Below are 26,061 nucleotides of genomic sequence, written 5' to 3'. Positions count from 1 at the left end.
ATTCAGGTGACCTTCAAGAATACACTTCATTGGAAAAAACCCAAAACTTATTGAGAATAATATTTGTACTTCAGGCATTTAAAATACATTAGCATGTTCATATTTCATATATTTCCTTGAGGAGAAAAACTAGTCCTGCTGCCTTCAGAATTTTACCATCATTGAGACAAGCAGGTCAGCAATTTTTTCCACTTTTTTTGTGTGTAGTACAGACCACCTGAAATTAATTGTTAGCAATCAAAATAGTAAATTAACAGGTTTAGAGAGGTAAAGAGTTTCAAACAGGAGTAAATAACAGAAGCTGTTTGTATTATTTTTAAGATAGGAGCCCTGAGTAACACGTCCCCTGGATTTCACAAAATAAGTTGACCTCCTTCTTTAATATTCATACAACAGCAACTGAAAGGATCACATAAATCTGCCAAGTGAAATGTAGTTGTTTCATGCACATTTAATATAGATAAAAAGGGTCTGTTTTATTCTTTACACCGGATGCCACAGAAGTGCATCTGCACATCTAGGGAGAGAACAGTGTGGAGGGGTGACCAAAGGCAGAGGAGGAAGAAAACTTCCCGCAGCCATCCTCCGCAAAACATATGTTGGAGGTTTTAGTCTTCAGATGTTTTATCATGAAGCTTATCAGTCTAATCCCAATGTGTACTCCCAAGTAAGCTGTTGTGTTTGTGGAAGCACCTAGTAAAGGAAATGCAGAGGAGGCATGTGGTTGCACGCTGTGTGTCCAGTTCTGGTGTTAGTTGTTTGGCAATGATTGCTGGCGTAAAGATGCTGGTTTTCTTCTGAATAAATTTGGCGAGACTTTCTCTGAAGTCCGTTATTTCTGGGTTGCCAGAAACACATCTAAGGAAAAGGCTGCTTGGGTTCTGCTCTGGGTACGGAATAGAGGCAGCTGAGGTCTTTCTTTGAGTATCCATCTTGCAAATACTGTTCAGTATGGTGCCTACTACTAGTTGGTTCCTGGTAAACATGTGAATACCACTGGGACTTAAGCTCCTCAGTGACAGAGTGCTTTTGAAAGGATGACTTACATTCCAAAGTCATTGAATTGCCTTTGAAAATATTTTCTTTCTCGGATGTTTTGTTGAAAAATTTATGGTACTCGTTTCTACACTTGACTCACGGCTACCCTTGGCTGCAAGTGTTTACATGATTGGACCCTGTGTTATCCAGTGTTATCCTTAGGCACCTTTTGGTAAAAGTCTGTAAAGAAAGCAGTTTTTTTGAATATTAAAGGTCGCCTGTTTCTCATGGGGACCCACGCACCTCAGAGGCAGATCTTGGGACTGAGACAAGATAAATTGTTGGGTAGTAAGAGGGTAGGAAATAGCACAGGAAGCTTAAACTTTATATTGTGTTCTTGAAAAGAGCAAACCTGTATACTGTAGTGTATTTCAGTAGCTCTTACATAATATCCGTGGTATCATATAGTGTAACTTGTATGCTTGTATAGTTTAGTTGTGTCTGCTCTATATATTTGCGTCTGAAATTTTGGGGGGCTTTCATAAACAAACAGGCCACATAGTGTAAGACAGCAGTAATACTACTTGCAACTGAGATCAACACAATTATTTTTCTTTCAAATAAGTCGTATTTTCACAGAGAAAACTGTGAAGTAGAATCTCAAGTCATATTCACAAATTTGGTTTCTTATTTTATCTTAAGTAGTGCTATTAATAATGAATATTGTCCTAACCCTGATTCAAATTCATTGTGTTCTAAGTTTTTGCAACATGTTTAATTTATGTTTTGTTCTTTCTCTCTCTTTCTCTTTCTCCTTATCTCTTTCCCCTTTTCAACAGTCCTGGTACCTGGGCTAGCTTGGTTCCTTTTCCAGTATCAAATAGGTCACCGATCCTGCCGACAAATGTCCCAAATTATGGTTTGAACATAATTGGAGAGCCTTTCCTTCAAGCAGAAACAAGCAACTGAGGGAAAAAAAATAACAAAAGCAAAATTAAAAAAGAAAAAAAGAAAGGAAGACAGGATGAGAAAAGAAACTGAAGAAAGAAGAAAAGATAGACCAGCAATTGCAGCTCTTACAATCACTAATTCCTTTATGGTTGAAACTGAAATGACATACAAAGGGTCGATGATATTTCACTGATGGGTAGAACGCAGCCCCTGCTAAGTAGCCTTTGTTATATGAAGTCCGCTGGGAAATAGATGTTCTGTCTCTGACAATATATTTTAACTGACTTTCTAGATGCCTTAATATTTGCATGATAAGCTAGTTTTATTGGTTTAGTATTCTTGTTGTTTACGCATGGGATCACTATTCCTGGTTATCTCACAAAACAAAGGCTAGGCAGCAGCAACAGAGCTGCAGGAGGACAAGGGCTGTGAGTCAGCCATTTTCTCAACACTCTGATTTCTAAATGTGTTAAAAATAAGCTCTATAGCCTTTAGTTATCAGTATGGATTTATTAAACTTTGGCCCTTAATTCAGCCTTTTCTATTCTAGTGTGTTATGCAGTTTGAAATTTTCAATCAGTATGAACACACAGGCTCTATGGAAGAAATGCCTCTACGTAGGTAAAAGTGTTATCTCCTCATGCAACAGTAAAAAAAGAAAAAAAGTGAACATTTTCCCCTTTAAAGAAACACTTACAGAGGCAAGTGCAATTTAAAAATCATATCTAAGGGGTCATCACTATAAGTCCTTCAGCCCTTGGACTCTAAATTGAGGGGATTAAAAGTAGAAATAAAAATTACTTTGAACATACTTATTTTTCCCCTCAGTTTTTGAGGGCATTAAAAGGCATTAAATCAAGACAAATCATGTCCTTGAGAAAAAGAAATCAATGGAAACACAGCACTTATGTTGGTTTAGCTGCTGCCTCCACAGAGGGGTAGGATTTATTTATTTAAAGTTACTGGTTGCATCAAGAACCCATAGGGTTTATATATTTCTGTAAAATCTGCATCATAGAGACAAAGAGATAGGCAAATCCATGTCACAAGGGCACAGCTTACCGTTTACAAACTGGTAATACCAGGATGGGGATATGTTATATTTAAATAATGCACTCTTAATGTAAGTCTCATTACAGGGTGCTGAAAACTTGCATGGTGCTTTCAGAAGTTAGCCTTGTTCAACAATTTTCACATATTGACAGAAATATAATGTGCATGGGCAGACATTTTGCCTCTATGTCTCTTTAAAAAAAAAATTTAAAATACTCTTTCCAGTAATCCTAATTTGCACGAAGATATAATGTCCACATTACGTGCCTTGCCTTGAAATCTAAAAAATAGAAAAAAACAACAAAAAAAAAAAACCACAAAAAAATGGACATCACTACACTTGTTTTGCTGCATTTATTATCATTTTAAATCTTTACCATTTTTATGACAAAATATTTTCTACTCCAGATGGGAAAAAAAGTGTGACATCATGGATTTTTTAGACAGTTATACCTTTATCTCACATTTATAAAGCATATCATGGCTGTGTATAGTTGCCGCTTAAAAATTGTAATCGACCAGCAATATTTTCAGTATTTTGGTGTTTTTTCTATTAAGCTTTCATGTTTTTCATCTTCCAATTAATATTGGGGGGAGGGGATACAAATTTATACGAATTATGCAATACCAAGTTTTGCCTATGTAGGTAGTGCTTTTAGCTGTATTGGTTATTATAGTTAAGTACACAGATTTAAAAAAAAAAAAAAAAAAGTATGCTTTTTTTGTTTGTTTTAATTGACCAAAGTGGGTACTGCTATTTTTGCAGTGTGATGAGGTCCTTTTCTGTACTGAGAGGTGGACAGGGGATTTTTTTTTATACATACATATATATATATTCTGGGGTGGGTGGGGAGGATTTTTAACACTTTACAGTGTAGCTGTGAAGCAGTGCACCCTTAGCCAGGCAAGGGCTGCAAAGCGACTGTTCTGCCTACTGTGACAAACTTTCAAATCGGTTCCCTCTTTTTAACTTCCCACCTGGGGTGCAAGCTGAAATCATTTCTGGATTTAAAAAATAAATAATGAATTCTGTTGGAGGCAGACTTGACTTGAGGAAATTGTTTTACTTTAAGGTTTTTTTTCTTGAGAAGAGAAAGAGAGAGAGAGACAGACAGACAGAGGGAGAAAGAGGTCAAGACCCACAGTGAGATGAAGCCTTTTCCATTCTGGCAAAGATACTGCATCCTAAAGTGTTCACGTTAGAAAATGTTTTTAGCTCAGAATGACAAAGATGCTTGCTTTGTCTAAGAAATGCACGTACAGGGCCAAAATATCTTTGCTGGCATAATTCCACTGACTCCAGAGTTGCTCCTGCAGGGAATTTGTCTCCCTTAGTCTGCTTGACTGGTAAATATTCTCCCCCCCCCCCCCCCCCTTTTTTTCCCTCTACGTCAAAACATTCTTTTCTGCTGCCCCCCCCCCCCCCGCCAAATTTGTTAACTCACAGCATCTGAATTACAATTTTCAGCCTGCTCAGGCTGTGTCAGAGGTTTGCAATATCTTCTCATACAGTAGGTCAGAGGGACAACTCGGCCATAGTGGGGAAGGAGTTTGTTAATGCATGGAATTACACTGTGATGTAAATAAAAACATACTTCCAGTAAAATCACATTTTGCAGATCAGTAGTGGGCCTGCTGCTGGAGACCTTTTATGCACCAGGGATCTTTGTGATGTATGGCTCAACACAGGGTGAATTTTTCTGAAAAGCACATCCTTTTATTAGGGTGCAGGCAGAGGGGAGTACAGACTTGTGGATATGGGATAGCCTGGTGGGAAAATTCATCCCTTTGCATTTTGGAGGTTTTCCTACCCTGGAGCAGCCCCGGAGGTGCAGCTCCAGTAACAGCTGCCCCACTGAGTGCTGGGCAGTGGCACACCAAAGTCAGTCCCTTCTGGCTCTGGCCAGCACGTGGTGGCTAAGGAGCCGTGCTGGTGGTGCACCCCTCCATCTCCAGCAGGAGATGCGTGTGTAGGCAGGGCCTGAATGGCTACAGAGACAGGGCCTGTAGAAAGGCAAATCCTTGAGATTTATCTATAGCTAAACCGAAAAAAAGAACACCCCCCCCGCCCCCCGAAAAAGTTAAGACACCAAAAGAAAATCAACTTTGTGTTGCTCTTTTCCTGAGCCATGTAGTAAGTGAATACATTCACTAAGCACATGGCTGTTGATATTACCAAAATGTACTAGACCCACCCAGAGTACACCTCAGGCTCTGGCCTGGTGAAACAAAGTAAGTAGGTATTGTCCTTTCTGCATGCCACTGATACTGAGCAGTTCAGGAGCACAGGGATTTACTGGGGGGCTATCCTTCATTAGTGCCATTAGCAAGGTGTCCCCCTTAAGCTTCTAGTAGCACACCAGGATGAAACTGAAACAGGTTCAGGCTTCAAAGTGCAATAGTCAAAATGAAGATTGCCCTTGTAGGAAGATGGATGCCCTTAATAGAGCTTTTTTGTTATCTCTGACCTCCTGTATGAAAAAAATTGAGCTTACTGATGCAATATTTTAGAAAGCAAACCCTTTCCTTCCATGTGAATGAATTGGGTGGTTAAGCAACTGTGGGTTTTTTCCACCTGCCTCTCTAATAGAAAAGCCTGTTTGGAAGAAAATGAACTTTTCATTTATTGTTGGTTTGGTTTTGGTGGGTTTTTTTTGTTGTTGTTGGTTTTTGTTTTTGTTTTTTAAGCTCAGCAGTCAAAAGATAAGATTGAGAACTCAAATCCAGTCTCTGGCCTCCTCCTTCAACAGGAAGTGTATTCTGACTAAATCAAGCCACCCCGTTCTATGTGCACTGTTCTGCCTTTATTAAGTTGCTTTGCAGCCCTGGCCTTATGGCTGTGCCACTGAAGTGTGTTTCCCCTGGAGTGACATGAACGTTTGAGGCTTGACTAAGAAGAAAAAAAAGGCAGTGAAGGAGACTGTACATAAAGACATGGCAAAAATATTAATTATAGCAATATAGTTGTGGGGTGATGTTCCGGTGGGCAGCTCCATTGAAAATATGTGAATGAATTTGTGAAGCTGCAAGTAGCGAGAAGAAAGGAGGATCTTCTGAATGAACCGCCTACCTTGTAGACAGTAATTTGTACACTGTATAGTTTTGTTAAGATTTTTTTTTTTTAATTAAAATACCCTTGTTTGTAAAGCTAACTTTTTAACAATTATAATGGAAATGCATGTCATTTCCATTTTTAAAGTAAACAAGAATATTCCTTGTTTGGAAACTGGACTTGAGTTAAAACTCTCCAGTTTCTTAATTTATGTATTAAAAAAAAAATCTGTCCATGTTAGGAGTTATTTCGCAGATTCCTGTGCTTGAAAAGCATAGGTTACTAATCCTTTAAAAATGTAAATGGAGAAAAGTTATATTTTATGAAGGTTATTTTGTTGTATTTAGTATTGGAAAAGTTGGTTTTCAGAGCATTTCAAAATGTTGGAAGCACCACTGTCTTTTTATTAGTATATATGGCCTTTAGCAAAAGTTTTTGTGATTGTTACATGATGGTATTTAAGATTAGGTTCACAGAGCAATTCAGGATAGGCAGAGAACTAAAACAGTACTTATGTCTCACATAGCTGTGTCCTCAGGGAGCAGAATTTCAGATTTGCAACTTGTAGCTTCATAAGGACTTAATGAAAGAGATTGCACAAGGACACACTCAACTGTGACACCGGAGTGTGTTCTGTACCTAAATCTAAATTATATTTACTGTGTGAGATTATGAAGGCTGCAGAAAGTTATCCCATATTCAGTGTACAGTATTCACTTTTAATGAAACAACTCTCTAATGTTGCTGGCAGTAAGGCCCCAGGCATGACATCCAATATATTTTACAAGATCCTGTCAAGGTCTTTTGTTAACATTAACCAGCTGCATGCTCCTGGACTTTTTTATTGGGTTTCTATAGAAAACTTAAAAAAAAAAAGAGAGAGAGAGTAAAATCGTATGCAGGCTAATCAAGTTAAACAGGAAAAGCTCAAAGTTGAATGTTCCACTCCATGCTGAAGGAGCTGAAAACTGCCTCCTTCTTATTTGCACTTTCTGCTAGTTCCCCAGTTTTTTCTAATTCCTCAAAATTGTGTGGGTGTGGTGGAGCACTGCAGTTGGAGGATAACATGGACCACTGATTTTGCCCTTTAACCCTGCACAATGACCTTTGCATCAGCCAAACTTATTGCCATGACAACTCTTTGTACTGTTTCCATGCCACAGCTCTGTTGGTCACATTGTTAATAGTAAAGGGGACAAGTTGGAGACGGTCAATTTTTACATTTTTTGTTGCAATTTTTTCTTCAATGGTTGTAAGTAGTTTGTTTTGTTTTTGTTTTTGTTTTTTTTTTAATGATAAAAGGGTTCTCTAGTTATTACTCTTTAGAAATATCTGTGTGTTGCAATTCAAATGTATGTTGAATTTGTGAAAAGGGCTTCAGTGCCACTAGCATCATAAGATCCCAGAATAAGCCTTTGATACTTTTATTGCATGATACGGTAACAGTAAAACAAAAGGTGGCCTAAATAAATGGAGAGCAGTGTGAGCTAGTGACACTAAAGCCAGTCTTTGTATTACTGTATTTTTGACAGAATAGTTTTGAAAACTGTGCTACAGGGACTGATGTGGCAAATGTATCTCTATATGCAGAAGGAGTTTTTTTAAGAAGTATGGCTTATTATGCATTCTTCATTGAGGGCATTGAAGTTGCATGGACTGATCAAAGTTGATGCAAAATGAGAAAGAAACAAAAACCAGCAAAATGTTTACCAAAAAACTCAAACAAATGAGCAGTGCCTGTTCAATTTCACAGTCTCTGTTGAGTTCAGTTGTAAATATGTTTCAGATAACATTTTCTTCTTCTTCAAAAAAAAATCTCTACAACATTGTAGAATGTGAGGGGTTCCTCAATCCCAGGCATAGGCTTCTCAAGAGCTGCATTAGATTATGTCTTCATCAAGCTGTTTATTTGTGCTTGTATCATATAGAACTTTTAGTAAGCTGGGAAGAGGCACCCCATCTCAATGGTATTTCTCTGAGAACAACTTTTGTAGGGCTGTGTGTTTCTTTAGATACATTTAGTACAACTGTAGGTGACAAGTAGTCAGTTATTGCTTGCTAGCTACACACCAGGGTTGATCCATTTTAAAACTTTTGGCATTTTTCCCCATACTGTAGGCCATAAATCCTGAAGGTTACATTTTAATTAAAAAGGAGGTGCGTGCACAGTCTTTGTGTAATGAACCTTCACTAGTAGAATGCATTACAGTACCGCTACTTAATTTTGGAATTAGGGCCCTCTGGCATCAGACCTGTTTTTAGCCTGAGTGTTAACAAAGGTTTTTATTGTGCCTGGTTGGAGAATAATAATGTTCTTTTTGGTACTTTTTTTTAGGTTACAAATGAACTCAACTGCCACAAGTTTTAAACTGGTGTAAATCAAGCTTGACTTAATGTGATTGTTACTGTTATATCCAGCCTATACTGCTAGCAGCTGCTCATACTGCAGTCAATTACTGGAAGCGGATATATTTCCTATGCAAAAACTGTTTAAACAATAAAAATGAGCTATGCTACAGACCCTGGTCTTATGTTTTCTTTTCTATCTCTAAGAGTCGTAATCAGTAATATCTTAGAAACTAACCTTAAACCATGTACCCTGATAGCATGGCACAATTTATGGAGTTCTGTGTATACTTAATTTAGATTTAATGGATTTGTTTGCATACATTTTGGCTTAGCGGTTAGACTGAAAAAAGGAGGAGAACAGAAACAAAAGGAGATATAATCAGATAATCAGCTCAATTTAAAAGTTTATATTTAGTTTTCATCATCATCTTTTACCAGCCCTAGTAATTATACAGGTGACCTGAACTGCTTCTCCTGTGATGTAAGATTGAGCATGATAGCAGAAGGGCAGGAGACCTCTGTTTTCTTTCAATGTTACCGACTTGTGACAGACAGTAAATCTTTGATTTCTTAACAGCCTTTATGATAACATTTTTATTAAATAAAGACAGCAAGATCCAATGTTGCCAAAATTCTTCCTGACTTCAGAAAGCTTTGTTTTGGGTCAAGGTCTTTGAACTCCACAAAAGAAGAATTATTTTTCCTAAGTGTGAGTTGGCTGTATATATGGATGTTTCATTCAGCTCATGTCACTGGAAATAAATTGTTTTCTTCTTATACCATTAGGAATCCACAAACCTGTAGCAACAGTCAGCAAGTAGCATGAATATGGTCAAGAGATGACTGACTGGATCACAGTGTAAAGGCTTAAACTGGATTATATAAAAACTCTCAAATTTTGCCCCACAATGAAGCTAAAAAAGTCTCTATCTACTTAGATAAAAATATTTTTCATGTTCTAGAGCAAAAGCTTTATCTAGTTTCAACCCTTAGTGTGAAAAATGCAAAATGGTGTGTTATTTTTTTCCCACTGGTTTGTTTACACAAAGACCATTTGTTTATTAAATGGATTAATTTTTCTGTGAAAGGCCCTTTGTTGTATATGTGTCTCTCCAAAACAAATTGTCAGGTACTGAAAAGTTAGGAAATTCTACCAATTTGTCTTACTAGAATTTCCTTGCATGCTGTCATTTGGACATGATTTGAAAACTATATTAAGGACTTCAGGTTCCATGTCTAAAACTCCAAAACAGAAAACCTTCCTGCATAACCCAGAGATGCTTCAATTCAGTCCTGCCTCCCTTTTCTGATAAGGAGATTCCGTACTTCTCCAGCTACCCTGCAGCCCCCTGCAAAGCAACCCGCTGCTATATATAACCCACCAGAATCCTGCAGCAAGCTTTGTATGTGACTTTGATCCTCTACTCCATGCATGCCAGCTGCACAGTGGCACTGATGCCAATAGGTCAGGACAAAGCATGGCAGCTGCCTGCATTTATTCACACTGCCAATACCAGAGCCAGAGCTGCAATGCCATGGTCAAGATAGGCAATGTAGTGCCCAAGAACACCAAGATAAAAGGAGCAGGAAGGAGAGTATGCAAAGAAGACCATGACTTGCAATTTCATGGTGAAGGCATGCTGAGGGTGGGAAGCTCCTGCTTCAGGCTTTTCTGCCTTCCCATTTGCTAGATTTTTGAGAAGAAATGGACAAACAATCCGTGGACTGGTATTTAATGTCTTTTTTTAACTCCGGTGTTATTTTTGTGTGTTTTCTCATGAGCTTAAAATTTATAATTGAAAAAGAACAGAAATCTTGCCACCAGATCCAAATGCATGTGCAAAAAGCAAGGTAGGAAAGTTCAAAGCCACCTCACAGTTTTTTGCCGCTTAAGTCATTAAATGAAGTTGTTATCTTTGCTGTGTGTGGGTTTCTTTTTGAGTCTTCTCATGTTTTTCTTTCTATTCCAATATTTTTCTTTCTATTCCACTTACTGACCTAAATTTGTATATTATAGCTGTTGCTCAGTCACCTTCTGGCTGTTTGGGTAAAGCTGAACCCAAATGTAGTCTTGGCTTCTTGCTTGTGAGCCTCGGCCCAGGGGCATCTGTTTCCTTGGGGATGAAGGCAGTGAGTGCTAGGGGACCCTTGGGAGTGTTTAGCTGCCAGAATCTGAGTCACGTCCATAAACATCTGTGAACAGAAGAAGGTTATTGAATGCTCAGGATTGAACCAAATGTTGTCTGTACTTCACTGGAGGAACAAAAGGCTCATGGCTGCTATCCAGGTAACTCTCATGCCTCTTCTCACATCTCCACTTAAAAGAGCAGCAGCCTTAAGTCTTTCTGGTAAGGTAACTACAGGGTTGTTTTATAAATAGGGTATATATGTCACCCTCAGGAATGGCAGAACCATGTCTACTGAGGCTTAACAACGGAGAGCAGTCTAAGGCAAACTGTTGGCATTGTTGGTCAAAATTTGACAGATGCAAGGAGGATCTAGCAAAGGGAACTTCATTAGAAGAGCTATCCTACTTCTGCCTCACAGCTACATCTTTAGAGCATCCACTGATGGTTTCTTTAAGGTCCTTACTGGCATAAGGTTAGCCACTATTAGCAAGGCCACTACCCACAAATGTCGATTGACTGAGCTGCTGAGAGCTGTGAAGATCTGTCCAAAGCTGTGCAAGGATTCAGCTGTGTCTTGAACTCAGTTTACCTTTTATGGGATTCACCATTACATAGTACTCCAGTCCACTTTTGTTACTCTGTCCAGAGTATCAGCATGTTCTCCAGACAAGGAATGGAGTGAACAAAGTTACAGGATATTACTTGCAAAATATGATGCTTTAAAAAATATGGGAGGTGGTGACAACACCACCAGTCCTTCATCACAAGCTTGATTTCAGTTGGCCTCTGCACATGCTGTTATGCAGTGTCTAAACAGAACCTGCTCCTCTAGGAGGTTGATCTGATGCCACTGGAGTCGATAGAAATCCCTCAGCTGATTTTTAACAAGGGTTGGATCAGGCCTACATTGCTGGTAAGGCACCTTAATTTAGGTGAATGTGGATTTCCAGGTCTTAACATATGCGTTTTGGGTTGTTTTTTTTTCCCTAAAGCATGTGCCTTTGGGTGGAAGGAAGTGTTCAAAGCAGAACATAACTGTTTCTGCTTGCTAAGCTGATGCTCACTACTAAAACAATGGTCTCCATTGACTATATTTAGCTGCACTGCATGCTGCCAAAACCAGCACACATTGCTGTGGGCAGACAAGCAAGGAAGTTTGATACACAACAGGACTGGGGCAGGGATAAAACATCTATCTCCCCATAATTGACAAGTCAAGCACTGCAGCACTGTGAAGCTGGAACCATATCAATTGTAAGCAGCTGTCTATTCAATTTTCAAAAACTCTCTGATCAGATAATTACTGATGTTTCAAGAAACAAATGATGCCCCCAGTTAGACTGCTGAAATGCCTCTGAGTGCAAGGAAGTCACCCAAGGGTAAGTGGGGGCTTTAGTTACTTAAACATTTTTCAGGCATGATTCTGATTGTAAAACACTTCTCTCCTAAATTATTTGAGAATGAAATATTTTCCTCAGTGTATTTGTCTGCTGCAGTATATTGAAAAATGTCACAGTTACTTATGGTGGATTTGTTTCACAGCCCAGAAAACTTTGACCTGTGAAAACCCTCAGAAGTTGAGTACATTTTTCTGTTTCCTGGAGACAAGCATACAAAGATTAGATTTTTTTCCTTTTTTTAGGCAGCTTGAGCTCCTTCCACCCACCTCCTCCCTTTTAAAATAATGTGCTGTGAGAATTCACTTTGTATGTAATACTTGAAATGCCTAATGTATGCTAGTTTGTTTTGGTTTTGAACAGGAGAGGAGGACACACACCATAATAGCCATAAAATACACATAGTAATAAGAAAATAAACTAAATATAACATGATGCCTCCTCAAGTCATCAAGTCAAGATTTTGAAGGTTTTTTGGAGAGTAATGAGTATGACAGAGCTCAGCATCAGAGTGCTGATCATCATAAGCACAGTGAGGAACTTCCTATTAATTTTCTGTAAACTGTTCAGAACTGTCTGTGAAGTTGTATACTTTAGTGTGTATACATCATGTAAACACAAATGTGAATACAAACCTCCCAGTTTCCTCTGGCTAGAGTTATAGTGACTGAGACAGGGCATGTAAGTTGTGCTGGAGCCTTCTTGGTACCACAGAATTACACACTTAGCAGATTACACACTGTTATTAAATGGCATTATTGAGATTAAAAGTGGGTTAAGTTTATTAGTAAATCAACTATATGACGATGCAGGCACAAACACACTGATCCTTTCTTGGAGTGCTAAATTTGCATTCATAATGTGATTTAGCACACAGTAGCCTGCCTGTAAGTAAAGTGACTTAATTACTTATGTTCTACAGTGACATGCGCATTGCTTTTCTAAGCCAGCCAGTCAAACCATTTTTCACTGTGAAATAAAAAAGAACTATCTGTGATTACATGATTCCATCAGCTTCCCTGCTGAGCCTATGCAAGTACTTCTGAAGATTTTTTCACTAACGTTGCATAATATTTAAGCTCTCCTGCAGGTCCTTGTTTCATGCACTAGTTTGTCTTTGCACTGAGTTCTCTGATGTATTATTCAGATTTGTAGCAAGGATTTTTCTTTTTTTTACCCACATTCTCCTCACACTCTTATGGCTCACCTTTATGGTCAGCTCTTTCTCCCTTACAGTCATTTATAAAGGTACTATTTTCTTGCATCCATGAAGGAAAAAATCTTCCACTGTTTTCTCCTTCTAAAGATTTATTAAAATTTCATAGTGCTTCTCTGGCTAGTTAGTGGCTTTCATTTATAGGTGCTTCTGGCTCAGAGAAATTTTCTTTAAAAAACAAACCAACCCTCTCAAGTGGTCCCCTTTATTGTCAGAATAAGTTGTGAACACCCAGACAAGAAGAAACGGTTTTGAAAACACACAAAGTCAAGCACGGGTAGACTGAGAAATTTCCAAAAGTAGAGGAATGCTTAAAAATTTCTGGATTTTAGGGTCATTTATAAAATGTGAATGGACCAAGTATGTTTTTCTATAAGCCTGGCTTCTGGAGCAGACCTTCATGCCAACACAATGTCCTTGACCAGCATTTGAGTCCTAGGTGTGCCTTGCATGCTGTGGTGAGCCAAGACTGTGCTCCGGACTTCAGAGTTTGCACAGGTTAGAATATTAACATGTGGACCCGGGATGAGTTAAGGCACTTTGGAGGATGTAAAAGTGAGTTAAGCCAGTCATGCAAAAGCAGCTACAATCAGATGGTCACTTGTTAGACCGTTCTTACTTAGTGCTTTCTGGGCATATTATGCTAGAATCACACATGGCTGAATGTCCCATTATGGCTACCAAGCTTGCTCTGCTCAGGAGCAGTCAGTAGCAACAGCCACAGGTGCTAGCAAGCCCAGACTGGTGTATCATTAGGAAGCTTTGACAGTGCCTGCTGTGAACGGTGTGTTCCTCTAGGCTAGTGGCTTTCAATTTATGCTCATAAGAAACCCTGGGGTCCTTGGAACATTTGTGTAGGGGCTGTGAAAAGCAATTAAGGAGAGAAAACTTACTGTCAACAGGCTCCAATTCACTATACAATCCCCATTAGAAAAATTTCAGGGTCTGCAAACCGGAAAAAGTGATTTCCATGCATTCAGTGTATTCTTAAAATAAAAAGTGGAATAGGGAAGATAAAGCAAGTGGTACAAAGATGGCCTTCTAGAAACTAGTTTTCCTGTTGCACCATTAGGTTTTGCAGGAGATGTGGGAGACCTCTTCTAAGCATTTTTTAGATTTATAACAATTCTGTTCAGGCCTGTGAGGTTTCATGCAAGGAACAATGTAAGGAACAGAAAGCCCTGCTATCTTATAAAAATATAAGTTAATTCCCTTTGCAATTTGATAGTTGTGTGGAGGGTCCCAAGAGGACAATATTAGGGTAAGACAGGAAAAGAAGGAATCTTGCTTTATGCTCAGGGAGGATATTTCCAAGGTTGGGCACAGCATCCCACTGTGAGACATCAAAACTCTCTGCTCCTAGGGTGCTGGGAACTGGAGAGACAGACAGCTGACATACCCAGACTCACAGCTGGCTTCATAAACAGCTCCTGCTGCTAGCCCTGTCGTGGCCTTCCCATGGGCTCACAAGCCTCTTCTCCAGCATGCTCAGTGCACCCCCTCCTCTTTCCTGCCTTTACCCTTTTTCATTAACTCAGACCCCTTACTTCTTACCATTACCCACGATCTCAGCTGTATACTAATCACAGCGGCAGTTCCCATAACGCTTCCCTCATGCCATGTGTCCTCTTTGTCCCCTCTCGGGATGAGAGGTGGGGGAGTCCGATCACTCTGCCCCAGGGAGGGAGGTGGCACGCAATGGGTGAGCTGGAGCTCTAGGAGGATCCCTTCCCATCTCAAGGAGCATTAGAGGGAAAAGGGATGTCAGACCCCCACAGGAGCACCAGGGGCACCTGCAGAGATGACAGGCGTGCCTTCCCTCTCCTTCACCTCTGACAGCATCACTTTCTGCAGAGGAGTGGCTGTGCTAGGGTGCCACAATGTCAGGAGCCCCTCTCCAGTCTGATTTGAGCTTGGCTGACCTGCTGCCTCAGGAGATGGTGGGACCTGCTGGGCTCAGTTGTGTCAGAATTACATTTTCAGATCAATGTATGTGTTCTGCCTTGGTTGCACTTAACTCCAGTTTTGAACAGTGATTGCTAAAATAAATAGACAAAAGCTGAGGGTCTGCGGTAGCTGTATCTGTGGCACCTGGGGTGTTTTGTCCTGGAGAACTAGTCAAGGTGTTCATAAGATTGTAGGCAGAAATGATTTCACTTCTACGTGTTTGCTCCAGGGGTGTGATGACAGGGAGAAAGACTTTGCAAACCTGGCTGACAAATGCTGGTAAACAAAACCTTTCTGAGGGGCCTTGTTAAGCGTGGCTGCAGCAATGGGTCCAGTGTCTGGAGATCCTACCTAGCAGTATCCAGCGAGGGGAAAATTACTAAGGAGTGAGCCTGAAACAGTGGATTAGGAATAAGCTACAAAAATGAAGGAAGGACTGGTCTGGAAAGAGAAGGTTTCAAGTTAATTGCACCTTGAAGCAGCTTCAGGGACGGATTTGTTCCCTGTTCCCTTGGATGGGCAGTGCCTCCAGGGCTCAGTGCTTCAGTGGCTGCCGTGGGCTGCCAAGCTCCCAGGTTGAGAGAGCAGAGAGGTGGGAGCTGGGGTCAGGAGCCTGCCCCAGGGTGGGCTTGTGCTCTGTGCCTGGCACAAAGTTCATCAGTGGCTGCTGCTGCGTGCAGAACTGAGACAGGTTCCAGCTGCTGTACCACAAAATCTGCAGGAGATTAAATACAGAAATATTAAAAGCAGTCCATAAGAAAGAGCTTAATCTCTTCTCTCTCCCCCAACTCCTGTTTAGTGACTCCAAACTTAAATGCTCTGCCCTTGGTCTTGTGTGCCACTCTTCAGGCACACTGATGACACCTGTACAATGTAGAGATATTTGGGCAGAATAAAAAAAAACACTTTAAAAAAAAATAATCCAGCCACTTCCTGAGGGCCATGGGTCAGCAGCCCACAATCATTATCAATAACTCTTAGTGAAGCATAAAGCATGGTGTGGCTGCTGAAGGTTATAAAGTTCACTCAGACTTAGAAATTGTTAATGTGGTTTCATATACAAAAACACCCCTTGAAACCAGTATAATTTCAAGGCTCTGCTCAGAGAGCAACACAGTGAACTTTCCAGTTGATTTGTGGGTAAGACTTCCCACATTTAAATTATCTAATGTTTGCTGCCTGTTTTCATATTGATGTGGGATGCAATGACTGGAAAGATCTTTTTTTTTGGTTTTGCTTGCCTTGCCTTCATCCTCTTTTTGTGTGGGCATGTGGCTTAGACCTGAGAGTATAGAAACAGATAGTTTGGTAGCAAGCAGAAAATTTTAGATGAGTTTGACACCAAATCACACTTGCCTGAGCTGCCTCAGCCCATGTGTCTTTGGGGCTCCTTGGGAAAAGTGGAGCACCTGTAAGCAGTCAGCAAACACCTCACTGTCAGCCACTTGTTCCCCATCTTCCTCCACGCTGGTCCTTCGGGAAGTCTTCAGTGAATGGGGCATGAAAATCTGGAAGCTATGGGCAACTGTGCACTCCGTTTATTTATTTTGGTGATGTTGGGCTAAGAACTGACATGAGATTTTTAAAAGGATTTTATGTATGTCACCAGGGACTTAACTGGGAGTACTCTTAGCATGGTCTGTTAAATGATGATTCCTGACAATCATTTTCAAAATGAAGGCCTGTGGAGACTGAAAGCTGGAATAGTTAGACTTTACCTTCCTGTATCTTGGTTTCTATGTGGTCAAATAGGATAACAGCACTTCTTTGTATGGTCTACTTATTTAGCTTACGAGAACTTAAGCAGGTGACTGCAGAATCCCTAGTCTTCACTGAGGTTTCTAGGTGTTCTCATTAATAGAAGTAAGAAACTATTATTACAAACTCAATCCACATTTTTTGAAGAAGTAGATTTTGGAGCCTTCTAACACAGGTTGTTTTTACTCAACTTGAGGTAGATGATCAGTGCTCTCTCTCTACCTGGAAGTCACTTGATTGTATTAAGAGTTGTGCTGGACCTCAAATCCTTCAACACAGAGTTTTCTAGCTTGAATGAAGGAATCAAAACTGCTTCCTCTACAGGGAAAGCTTCCTTGCAAGACAGAAACCTTGCAAAGAATGAAAATATTCACCAGTTTGCATTGGCTTCTAGTACTAGCCTGCTTTGTTGTTACTGAAATATGTAGAATCATCTAACTTCCCACAACTTGTCTTTGATTAAACAGAAGGTCTGGCCTGGGTTTGAAATAAATATAGGGATATGATTTCCAGTGATGCCATCACCTTAGCAGTTGTAGGAAGAAAGGAAATATCAATGACTCCTGCCTCAAAACCAGAGGGTATAGACTGCATTGCTAAAAATGTAGAATTAGATTGCATTTTACTGCTGAAGCTGCCTCTCTGGAGAGGAACTTGGGAAAGCACAAAGTTGATCCAGTGAAGACAACTTTAACTGACTTATTTAACAAGTTTGATACTTAGGAAAAAGATGAAAATTCCCCTTAAAAGTACGCTACTCCATATATGGGTTCTGTACCTGGAGTAAAGGGCTGAGCTGCCTCATCCAGTATAACCAGTGCATTGCCTCTGCAGTGGGAGACTAGAACTGTTGAAGCCCACACCCAGGAATAATGGGTGAATAGAGAAAAGTTCCCAAAGTTGAGTGTTTACTTACTTGTTGACATTATATTGATTTACTGTTTTCACCTTTTTTATTAAATTCTTTCTTTCTCTTCAGCTACTTCAGTGATGTTGATATACTAATAGGCATGGAGGAAATTCAGCTGGAGGAAATGTTAGCAAATTACCTGATTGTTGATGTTCCTTCACACATTTTTGCATAATCGTCAGGGTTCTGTTACCATTTTGATGAAATGTTCAGAACCCAGGTGAAAGCATTTGCCCATTTGCCATAATTCTGTGCTCGTATATAATATCATGAACAAGTTCTCTAAAGTATGGCTTTATTGAAAGTGATCAGAATAAAAAAGCTGAAGACATGCACATCTGTATGGCAAGGCAGCTCACAAGCAAATGTGAACCAGCTTTAAACTAAAACAAGTGTCCCACAGAACAGTGTCGCATGTTGCAGCCGAACAGCTCTTCCAAGAGCACAACAGAAGTGACCTACTGAAAAAGTCTGCAGGGCAAACACTGTAAGGTGAAGATATGACCTGCTGTCAATAAAGTGCAGGAATGCACTGCTGGATTACAGCCTGATTTGCCATTTGCAGAGATCAAGGAAGACAGGGGAGCACTCATGTTGGTCTTGCCTGATGCTTCGCCACTGTTTTGCTGTCAAAAACAGCACAAGAGGAACCCACATTTTCCACTTAAATGAAACCTTCCTCCTGTCTTGATGCACCAGCCCTTCCATTTAGTAGTATTTTGTTTCTCTTTAATTTCTTGGAAACAGATACCTTAGGGCTGTTCCATTGTTTATTCATTCAGTTGTCTGTCATCATGATTGATACAGTTTATTGCTTGACTGAATATTTATCTTTTATAAATGTTTACCAACATCTAAGGGCTGCAGAGAAAAACAAAATGTGGTACCAAGTTATAGGATTTCTACCTGAATATGTCTGAAACTTGAAACGTTCCTAAGACAGATGAGACAGAGTTAAGTTGTGCTGTCCTTTGTACTCTCCATCATCTGTTGACTGTATTTGTCTGCTGGGATCAGAAACTATCTCCCCCCCCCACCCCCCGCCCTCAGTTAGGCACATGTACTCTACCTGACCCAGTGAATTCCAGGTCCACAGGTAGGGCCTCTAGGCGCTACTTTAATATTCCTGGAAATATTAATAATAATAATTGGAAAGACTGGTCTCAAGGTTTTGAGGGAGATGACTTATACACAAAAGAATAGATTGCAGTTATTTTGACACAAAGTTTCATTTGTAACATCTGGAAGACCAGAATAAAATGCAGGCTCATTTACCCAGTGTGGGTCGTGTTTATCACCCAGCTGCTCCAGGATAATGGGGGGTTTCCTACATGGTCAAGCCATACACTTCGTTTTTGAGAACACTGCTGGTGGTTTTTTTTTTTCTTTATATTCTTCTGAGGGAGGAGAAGAGAGATCTATTTACAAAATACAAAGCTGGTATCAAGTCACACTAAATTGTTTTGAAGTCCTAGGTCATGACCTGTAATAAAAGGCTGTGTTTTTGGACTTAAGTGGCAAATTTTAGCAAAGCTTGTAAAATATGAATTGGGTATTTAACGATCTTATGATCTTCTATGCTTTTAGGTGTGGTAGGAAGTACATCTCTGGGAAACAGCTTTCAAAACCATAAGCTCAACATGACTTGTACAAATTAAAATGAGGTTGCCTCTTAATCCTGTTTATACAATTGTGCTTCCTCTACCTATCTGCTTTCCATTTATGTGACCAGGAGAAGATTTTGATCTTTTTCTGAAGGTTTGCTGTAGAAGAAGATTCTCAGCTGACTGGGCAGTTTGAGCTGGGGGAAGTGCTATCTCTAAGTTCCTGAATCAACCATCATTCTTAAAGGATTAATAAGCAGATCTGAAGGATTTGACAAAAACTATAAATAATGCAAAATAAATTTGCAGCTGCTAAACAGGAGTTGGTGCCTAGGTCAATAGGACAGAATAGAAAACACAAGCATCTTCCAAAAATAATTAAGAAGTGGATTTAGTCACTATTGAACAAGTGGCTGCCATTCTTCAGTCTGTTCAGCATCTATGTCATTAATTGTGAAGGGATTTGTATGGTACACATGAGTCCAGAATTTGTTAAATCATAATCACGTGCAGATGATGTGCTGAGAGCCAAGTGCTACCCCATCTCTTGCTATTAACATGTCTAACACAAGTCGCAACTTCTGTTGCTGTAACAACTTAAATCTCTTCATTTGATGTATGTTTTGTTACCTTAAACACTTCCAAGATAGTTGTCTTCTGAGTAGGTTTATGCTGACTGGGCTTGCCATTTTTCCTTAACTAACTTATTCAGCACAAAACAGTAAGAAATTTAATTGTAGTCTCACAACTATTTTTACAGTCACCTTGCAAGACCTTTTTTTCTGACTTGAGCACTTTCATGAATATTTGTAGGATTTTGATCTTCTCAAGTGGAAATAAAAGAATCTGTTTTCTTTTTGCTGATGAATTTGAATGCTATGTTAAAAAACCCCAACAAACAACACCCCCCCTCCACCAAAGGAAAAAAACCCCAAAAACCAAAAGAGAAAGAAAGAAAAAAAAAGAGGAGGGGGGGAGGAAAGCAAAGAGAATGTTTACATAGTCATCTGACTTCTTGAGGCAGTTAAAACCATCTATTAAACAGTTATGAAACCCAGGCTGCCTGCAAAGAAAGAGACAACTTTGCATAAAATCTCATCTCGCTTTAGTGGGCAAGTGGAACTGACTGCTAAAAAATGGACAGAAAGGGAGAGATGTAACATGACAAAATTGATAGAGGGAAATGAAGGATATTAAGGAAAGTAACGTGGTTGGCAGGACTCAGAATAAGAAGGAGCCAGAATACGTCAGGAACAAAGAAACTCTTGCAGTGAAACAGGGCCATTACTAAATGGAGATAGCAAAAGTTTAATAAAGATGCTGAAAAGACAGAATAGTTCAGAAAAGTGCTCCATTAAAGGTGTTTCTATTTGGAAAGAAGCAGAATAAAGTCCCTGTATGCCATCAGGATGCTGACATGCTTATCAGTCCTTTACTGAGGAAGAAAAGCACTAACTATTTGCAAAAAACAGTAACTAGGTAACACACAGGGCCAGAAAGGGGTTCTCAAAGAGGGTCAAAGGCTATTTATACCTGCAAATAGATTCACTTAATAAATATTAAGTAGTAAGGAAGTTCCAAAAGACTGAAAAAGTGTTACAGTTTGAATGGGTAGTTTGGCAGGTTGAAAAATAAATATTTCATAAAGAATAATGAGAACTGAAAAAAACCTGAAAAAACCCAGCCAAGTTAATGTTATAAAGGAGGCTGAAACTAACAGCAAAATGTTCTGGTAAACAAAATCAGAACAAACAAGCCAAGGGGCTGGACTACAGCACATATTCAATACAAGAAATACTGAACATTATAGCAGTGATGGCTTTCAAAAAGTTTTAAAAGAGAGCAAAATTAGTCAGCTTGAGCCCTGAAGCAACATAGGATAAAGAAGTGAGTAAGGTGTTTTGCCCGACCCATGAATGGTAGTGCTGTGGCTTCTACATGTATCTGCAATGGTAATGAAAGCAACACTCTTGTCCTGTAATAGTTCAAAGGTGAACTTCTAAAGTAGAAAAAAAACACCTTGGAGGAAGAAAGATTTGATGCACTTGGAATTCAGGAAAAGGCATTGTCATGGGAAATTTAGAGAGCTTGGCCTGTTTTCTTTATCAAATATACATGATAAAAAATATTAGGAACATATCTGTAAGCTGAAGCTGGGCAATTTAAATAGAAAAAATATATTTTTTTAAACATTAATGTTACTAATAAGCAGCCAAAAGAGATGGTAGATTCTTCAACTCTTGTCTTCAAGTAAAATATGAATCTTTTCTTGAAGCTGTTCTTCCAACAAATGCAAAAATTATATTCATATCAAAACAGGAATACCTGGATAAAATTAACTAACTGTCATAACTGGAGTTCAAACCAGACTGATGCCATACTGTGTTACTTAGCGCCTTTGGCTGATGTCTGTTTTTGGACGTGTAATGCTTGATTTCCTTCCGCTATCTTCTTTCTGTGTTACTGCTGAAGACTGACTTACTGATAAGAAGGTGCAAAGGAACAGGTAAATGTGGTAACAGTAGAGGTGATAGAAGCAGGAATTATTTGGAGGTTTACTTCCAGACCATTTAATTATATGTACAAATAAAAAGTTCTCAGTTCTGAACCTAAATGTATTGATGGATACTGAAATCTACCCTTCACTTTCAAAATGAACTGTGCACTTAATCCACACTTAGTTTTAAAATGTTGATTTCTGTCTGAGAGATTCCCATGTTTTTTATCTTAAATTTGATTTACTTTTTTAAGTTTGATGTTTCAGTAATCTACTGAAAGACCAAAGAAGTATTTCCTGAATTCTATCTGGGCCTAATTTTCTCAAAAAAAAAAAGTCTTTTTTTCTTTCCCCAGCAGACTATTAACACTTCAGGTGACATTTGTGTAGGTGAACTCTGTGTCTGTATGCTTGAGACTCACTATGGTTCCTTACAGAGCTTATTAACATGTTCTCTAGAGGAACCAGATCTGGCTGTTCAAAATCACTTCTTGCTGACCTGAAGGTTGTGTCGTTTGCTTTCAACTTTCTTGAAATGAGAATTTCTCCTTTTGTGTCAGTGGTGGGTTGACCTTGGCTGGCTGCCAGACCCTACCCAGCTGCTCTATCACTCCCTGTCCTCAAAAGGATGGGGAGGAGAAAATAAGATGAAAAAGCTGGTGGATCGAGATAAAGACAGGGAGGTCACTTAAAAATTACCCTCACAAGAAAAACATACTTGGCTTGCAGAAAATTCATTTGATTTATTGCCAGTTAAAAATAGAGTTGGATGAGAAACAAAGACAAAAACTAAAATACCTTCCCTCCACCTCTCCCTTTTTCCAAGGCTCAACTTCACTCCTTCATTCCCAAATCCTCTACCTCACCCCTTATCCAAGCAGCACAGGGGGATGGGGAATAGGGAGTTACAGTCTGTCTGTAACATCTCCTCTCTGCTGCTTCTTCCTCCTCATACTCTTCCCCTGCTCCAGAGTGGGGTCCCTCCCACAGGCTGCAGTCCTTCAGGAAGTAACCACCTGATCCAGCATGGTGTCCTCCATGGGCAGCAGTGCGGATATCTGCTCTGGTGTGGTCCTCTCCATGGGCTGCAGGGAAATACCTGCTCCACTGTAGTCTCCTCCAGGAGTTGCAGGGAAATCTCTGCTCCAGCTCTTCCTCCACCTCCTTCTTTTCTGACCTTGGTGTTCGCAGAGCTGTTCCTCAGACTTTGTTTCCTCATTCCTCACTGCCTGTGCAGTGTTTTTTGCTCATTCTTAGGTATATTTTCCCCAAGGTGTCACCAGCTTGGCTGATGAGTTCAGCTGTGTCCTGTCGTGGATCTGTTGGAGCCATCTGTGTCTGGCACGGGGCAGCCCCAAACTCTTCTACAGAGGCTACACCTGCAGCCACCCCCTACCAACACCTTGACACCTACACCCAGTACAGTATCCATGCCATTTCCCTTCATCTGATCTACTCTTACGATTAGAGGCTGTGCAGCTGTACTTTGTGCTGCTGCAGGAAAACTGAAAAGTTTTAGTAGCCGCAGTTGATATTGCTTTGTGGAACAGCTTATGCCAAATTCCTTCTGCTACTGGCAGCCTTGTTGTTTTTGCTGAAAAGTGATTTCTTTGAATGAAGTCATAGAGGAAGTGATGAGCTTCTCAGTGGCAATGCTGGGAAGTGGTATAAATTTTGGATTATCTCAATACAGAAAAATATTTTTACCTATGACGTTTGCATAATATTTTTACCTGGGACTCTCACAAGATCCAGCTTGCTTGGGGGATTCACAAGAATGTCCTTTCCTTTGGGGTACAAATACTACAAGAATGATGCTTATTTTATCGTCTTCTAGCTTTTGTTTCCAGCTGAAACCTGGAAAGACTGTGCAGAAAGGGGAAAATGCTGGTAAATGAGTTCTAACTGAACTGCAACATTGCCACATACTTCATATGCTTAGATTACTTCGTTTAACTTAGCCCAGACCTTGATTCAATTCCTGGAGTATTGGCTAACACAAGAACAATGTCCACAATTGTAAGCAGGACTCCCTTCTCATCAGGAGTCTGAAACAGGGCGTGATGGAGCTGGCTGAAGCAGGGGGCTAAGAGCCAGCCTGCGGCTGTAGGATTCCTTCTGTAAGGAATTTGAAATACCTCCTCTCCTGTGAACTTCCAAAACAAGATGCATGACGGTTTCCTTTGAAAAGGCTCTAGCTCAGTAACAGCAAGAGAAAATGTCCCGGCAGCTCCTTGAAGTGTAACAGCGGAGACAGGCAGACAATGGTGTAGCTGTGCAAGTAAGCTAGTTTGAGGGAAGAGGCAGTAGTAAGCCTTGTGACTGATTTATGACAGGGAAATGAAGACTCTGCAATGGTATGTAAAGCTTATGCGCCAGCTGAACCAATCAGTTGCCCTACACTTTCTGGTCTGCATGAAGCAGATGGGTTTTTTTTATTTCTATGGCTAAAGGAATAAATGAACTTTTTTGTCTTTTAAGCTCTGGCCAACAGCACAGATTCTAATGGCTGCACATGTTTTATCATTGCAGACAGAGAATGTGAGTAATTGCAGTTCCTCTCTCTGTGTGCAGTAAGCTGAAGGCTGACCCAACCTGCTGGAGGCCATCACTACATATTCACACTGTTCCCAGGGATTGGGAAAAAAGAGTGGGACCCTCTGTTCAACATACGCTGTGCAAAGACTAGCTAAGATTAATGCTTGTTCAAAATGATTTTGACCCTTTCAGGTTACTCTTATCAGCTGCAAGATAAGGCTTGTACATGGTCACAAGGAGGTGGAGAAGACATACAAAACAAACTCATAAGACTAATTGTGCAGTACCAGAATATGATGAACTATGAAGCAGTGACTTTGTCTGTCCAAAGACCAGGCATTTCTCCTGTTCTACAACAATAATTTTGGAGTGAAGGGAAGCATACAGAGGTATGCTGCAGCTCGATTACAGGAGTTCCTGCAAGAGGCAGAGCTTGTGGAAAAATAATGCAAGAAACATACCTTGTTGTTTCTCAGCCATTCCTGTAGTATGGCTAAATGTTTGATTTCTGCTGGAGTCCTGTCAGGCATTTCAGGATCTGTGACTCCAAAATCAGGCTGTAGATCACTCTGTTAGACCTTTCCTCAGATAACATCCCCAAACATGCCTTCTCATTTTGTTAATTCTCATGTCATGAGATACTCAGGTCTTGTGGTACTGCATGCTTGAAGAGAAGAAGGAAAAAAAGAATGATTTTGTGTACACATATTGTTTTGAAGAGTACCAAACCATTTTTTTCCTATCAAGAATGCACAAAATTTTTCTTGCTTGGGATTCTGCCTCATGACTGAGATACAGTCTCAGGATTGCATTTTAGAAGAACTAAAATCCTTTACTTCTTCTTGCTGGGCCGTATAGGATTTGCACTATCTTGTGTTGGAATTCAGTGACATGTTGGGGTTCAAATACAATACTTTGAGAGCTCTCACAGTGGAAATAAATTCAGATTCAAGGTGGGAGCAGAATAAAGAAACCTGACATTGGAGAGAGATAAAGTAAGAATAACACTTTTGCTGGTCTTGGTTTAAGAACATCTTTAGAGCACTGACAGCATTATTATGGGATTAACATCTTTCCAAAAAGCCAATTTAGTAAGTCGCTACAATGAACTGTGCAAATGCAACATGAAAGATAGCAGCAAGTGTATTTTTGTATCTCCTTTTACTGAAAACATTCCTGAAGTGTCCTGAAGATTTGTAAAATACTGTTACCTGTGAAAACAAAGCAATTTTGAACACTCAAGAGGAAGACTTGGTGTTTTATTAATTGGATTAAACTAAAATATTGTGTTCGCTCAAACTGTTTGAATGGCTCTTGTTTAATCACTCTTCTGATTTGCGTGTTATTAATTCAGGAATCAAAATGCTTTTTGTTTGTGTCAGATAAAACTTGCCATAGCAAATGTGGCATAAACAGATGCATTAAACCACAGGAACACATAGCAGTCAACAAATAAGAGCACACACTAAACTTTTACAGAAACATTTCTATTTTAATAAATCACATACATTGTGCCTTTGTGAACAATGACACAGGAAAAAATTATGAATGGGTCTGTAGACTAAATTACTGTTATGCAGTGGTCATTATCATTGTAATGTTTATCAAATCTGAGCAGCCAGCAAAACATATGGCTTTAACAAACACCTCAGCTGTAGGGGTTTGGGTCGTCGTTTGTCCTA

At 39.7% G+C, this 26,061-nt stretch overlaps 1 protein-coding gene across 9 annotated transcripts in view; it reads left to right on the top strand.

The window, feature by feature from the left end:
• NFIB (nuclear factor I B) overlaps positions 1-8,552 on the top strand; it is a 177,430-nt gene extending 168,878 nt beyond the window's left edge. For all 9 annotated transcript variants that reach the window (XM_075020667.1, XM_075020672.1, XM_075020671.1 and 6 more), the window contains one exon: positions 1,818-8,552. In XM_075020667.1, the coding sequence (XP_074876768.1) occupies positions 1,818-1,947 (130 nt within the window). In that variant the 3' untranslated portion in view covers positions 1,948-8,552. The remainder of the gene's footprint in view (positions 1-1,817) is intronic.
• The last annotated feature ends 17,509 nt before the right edge of the window (positions 8,553-26,061 follow it).

Source organism: Buteo buteo, chromosome Z (assembly GCF_964188355.1).
Source record: "Buteo buteo chromosome Z, bButBut1.hap1.1, whole genome shotgun sequence".
NCBI classification, from domain to species: Eukaryota; Metazoa; Chordata; class Aves; order Accipitriformes; family Accipitridae; genus Buteo; species Buteo buteo.
Note: the sequence above shows the minus strand (reverse complement) of the source record. Positions and strands in the feature narration are given on the sequence as shown.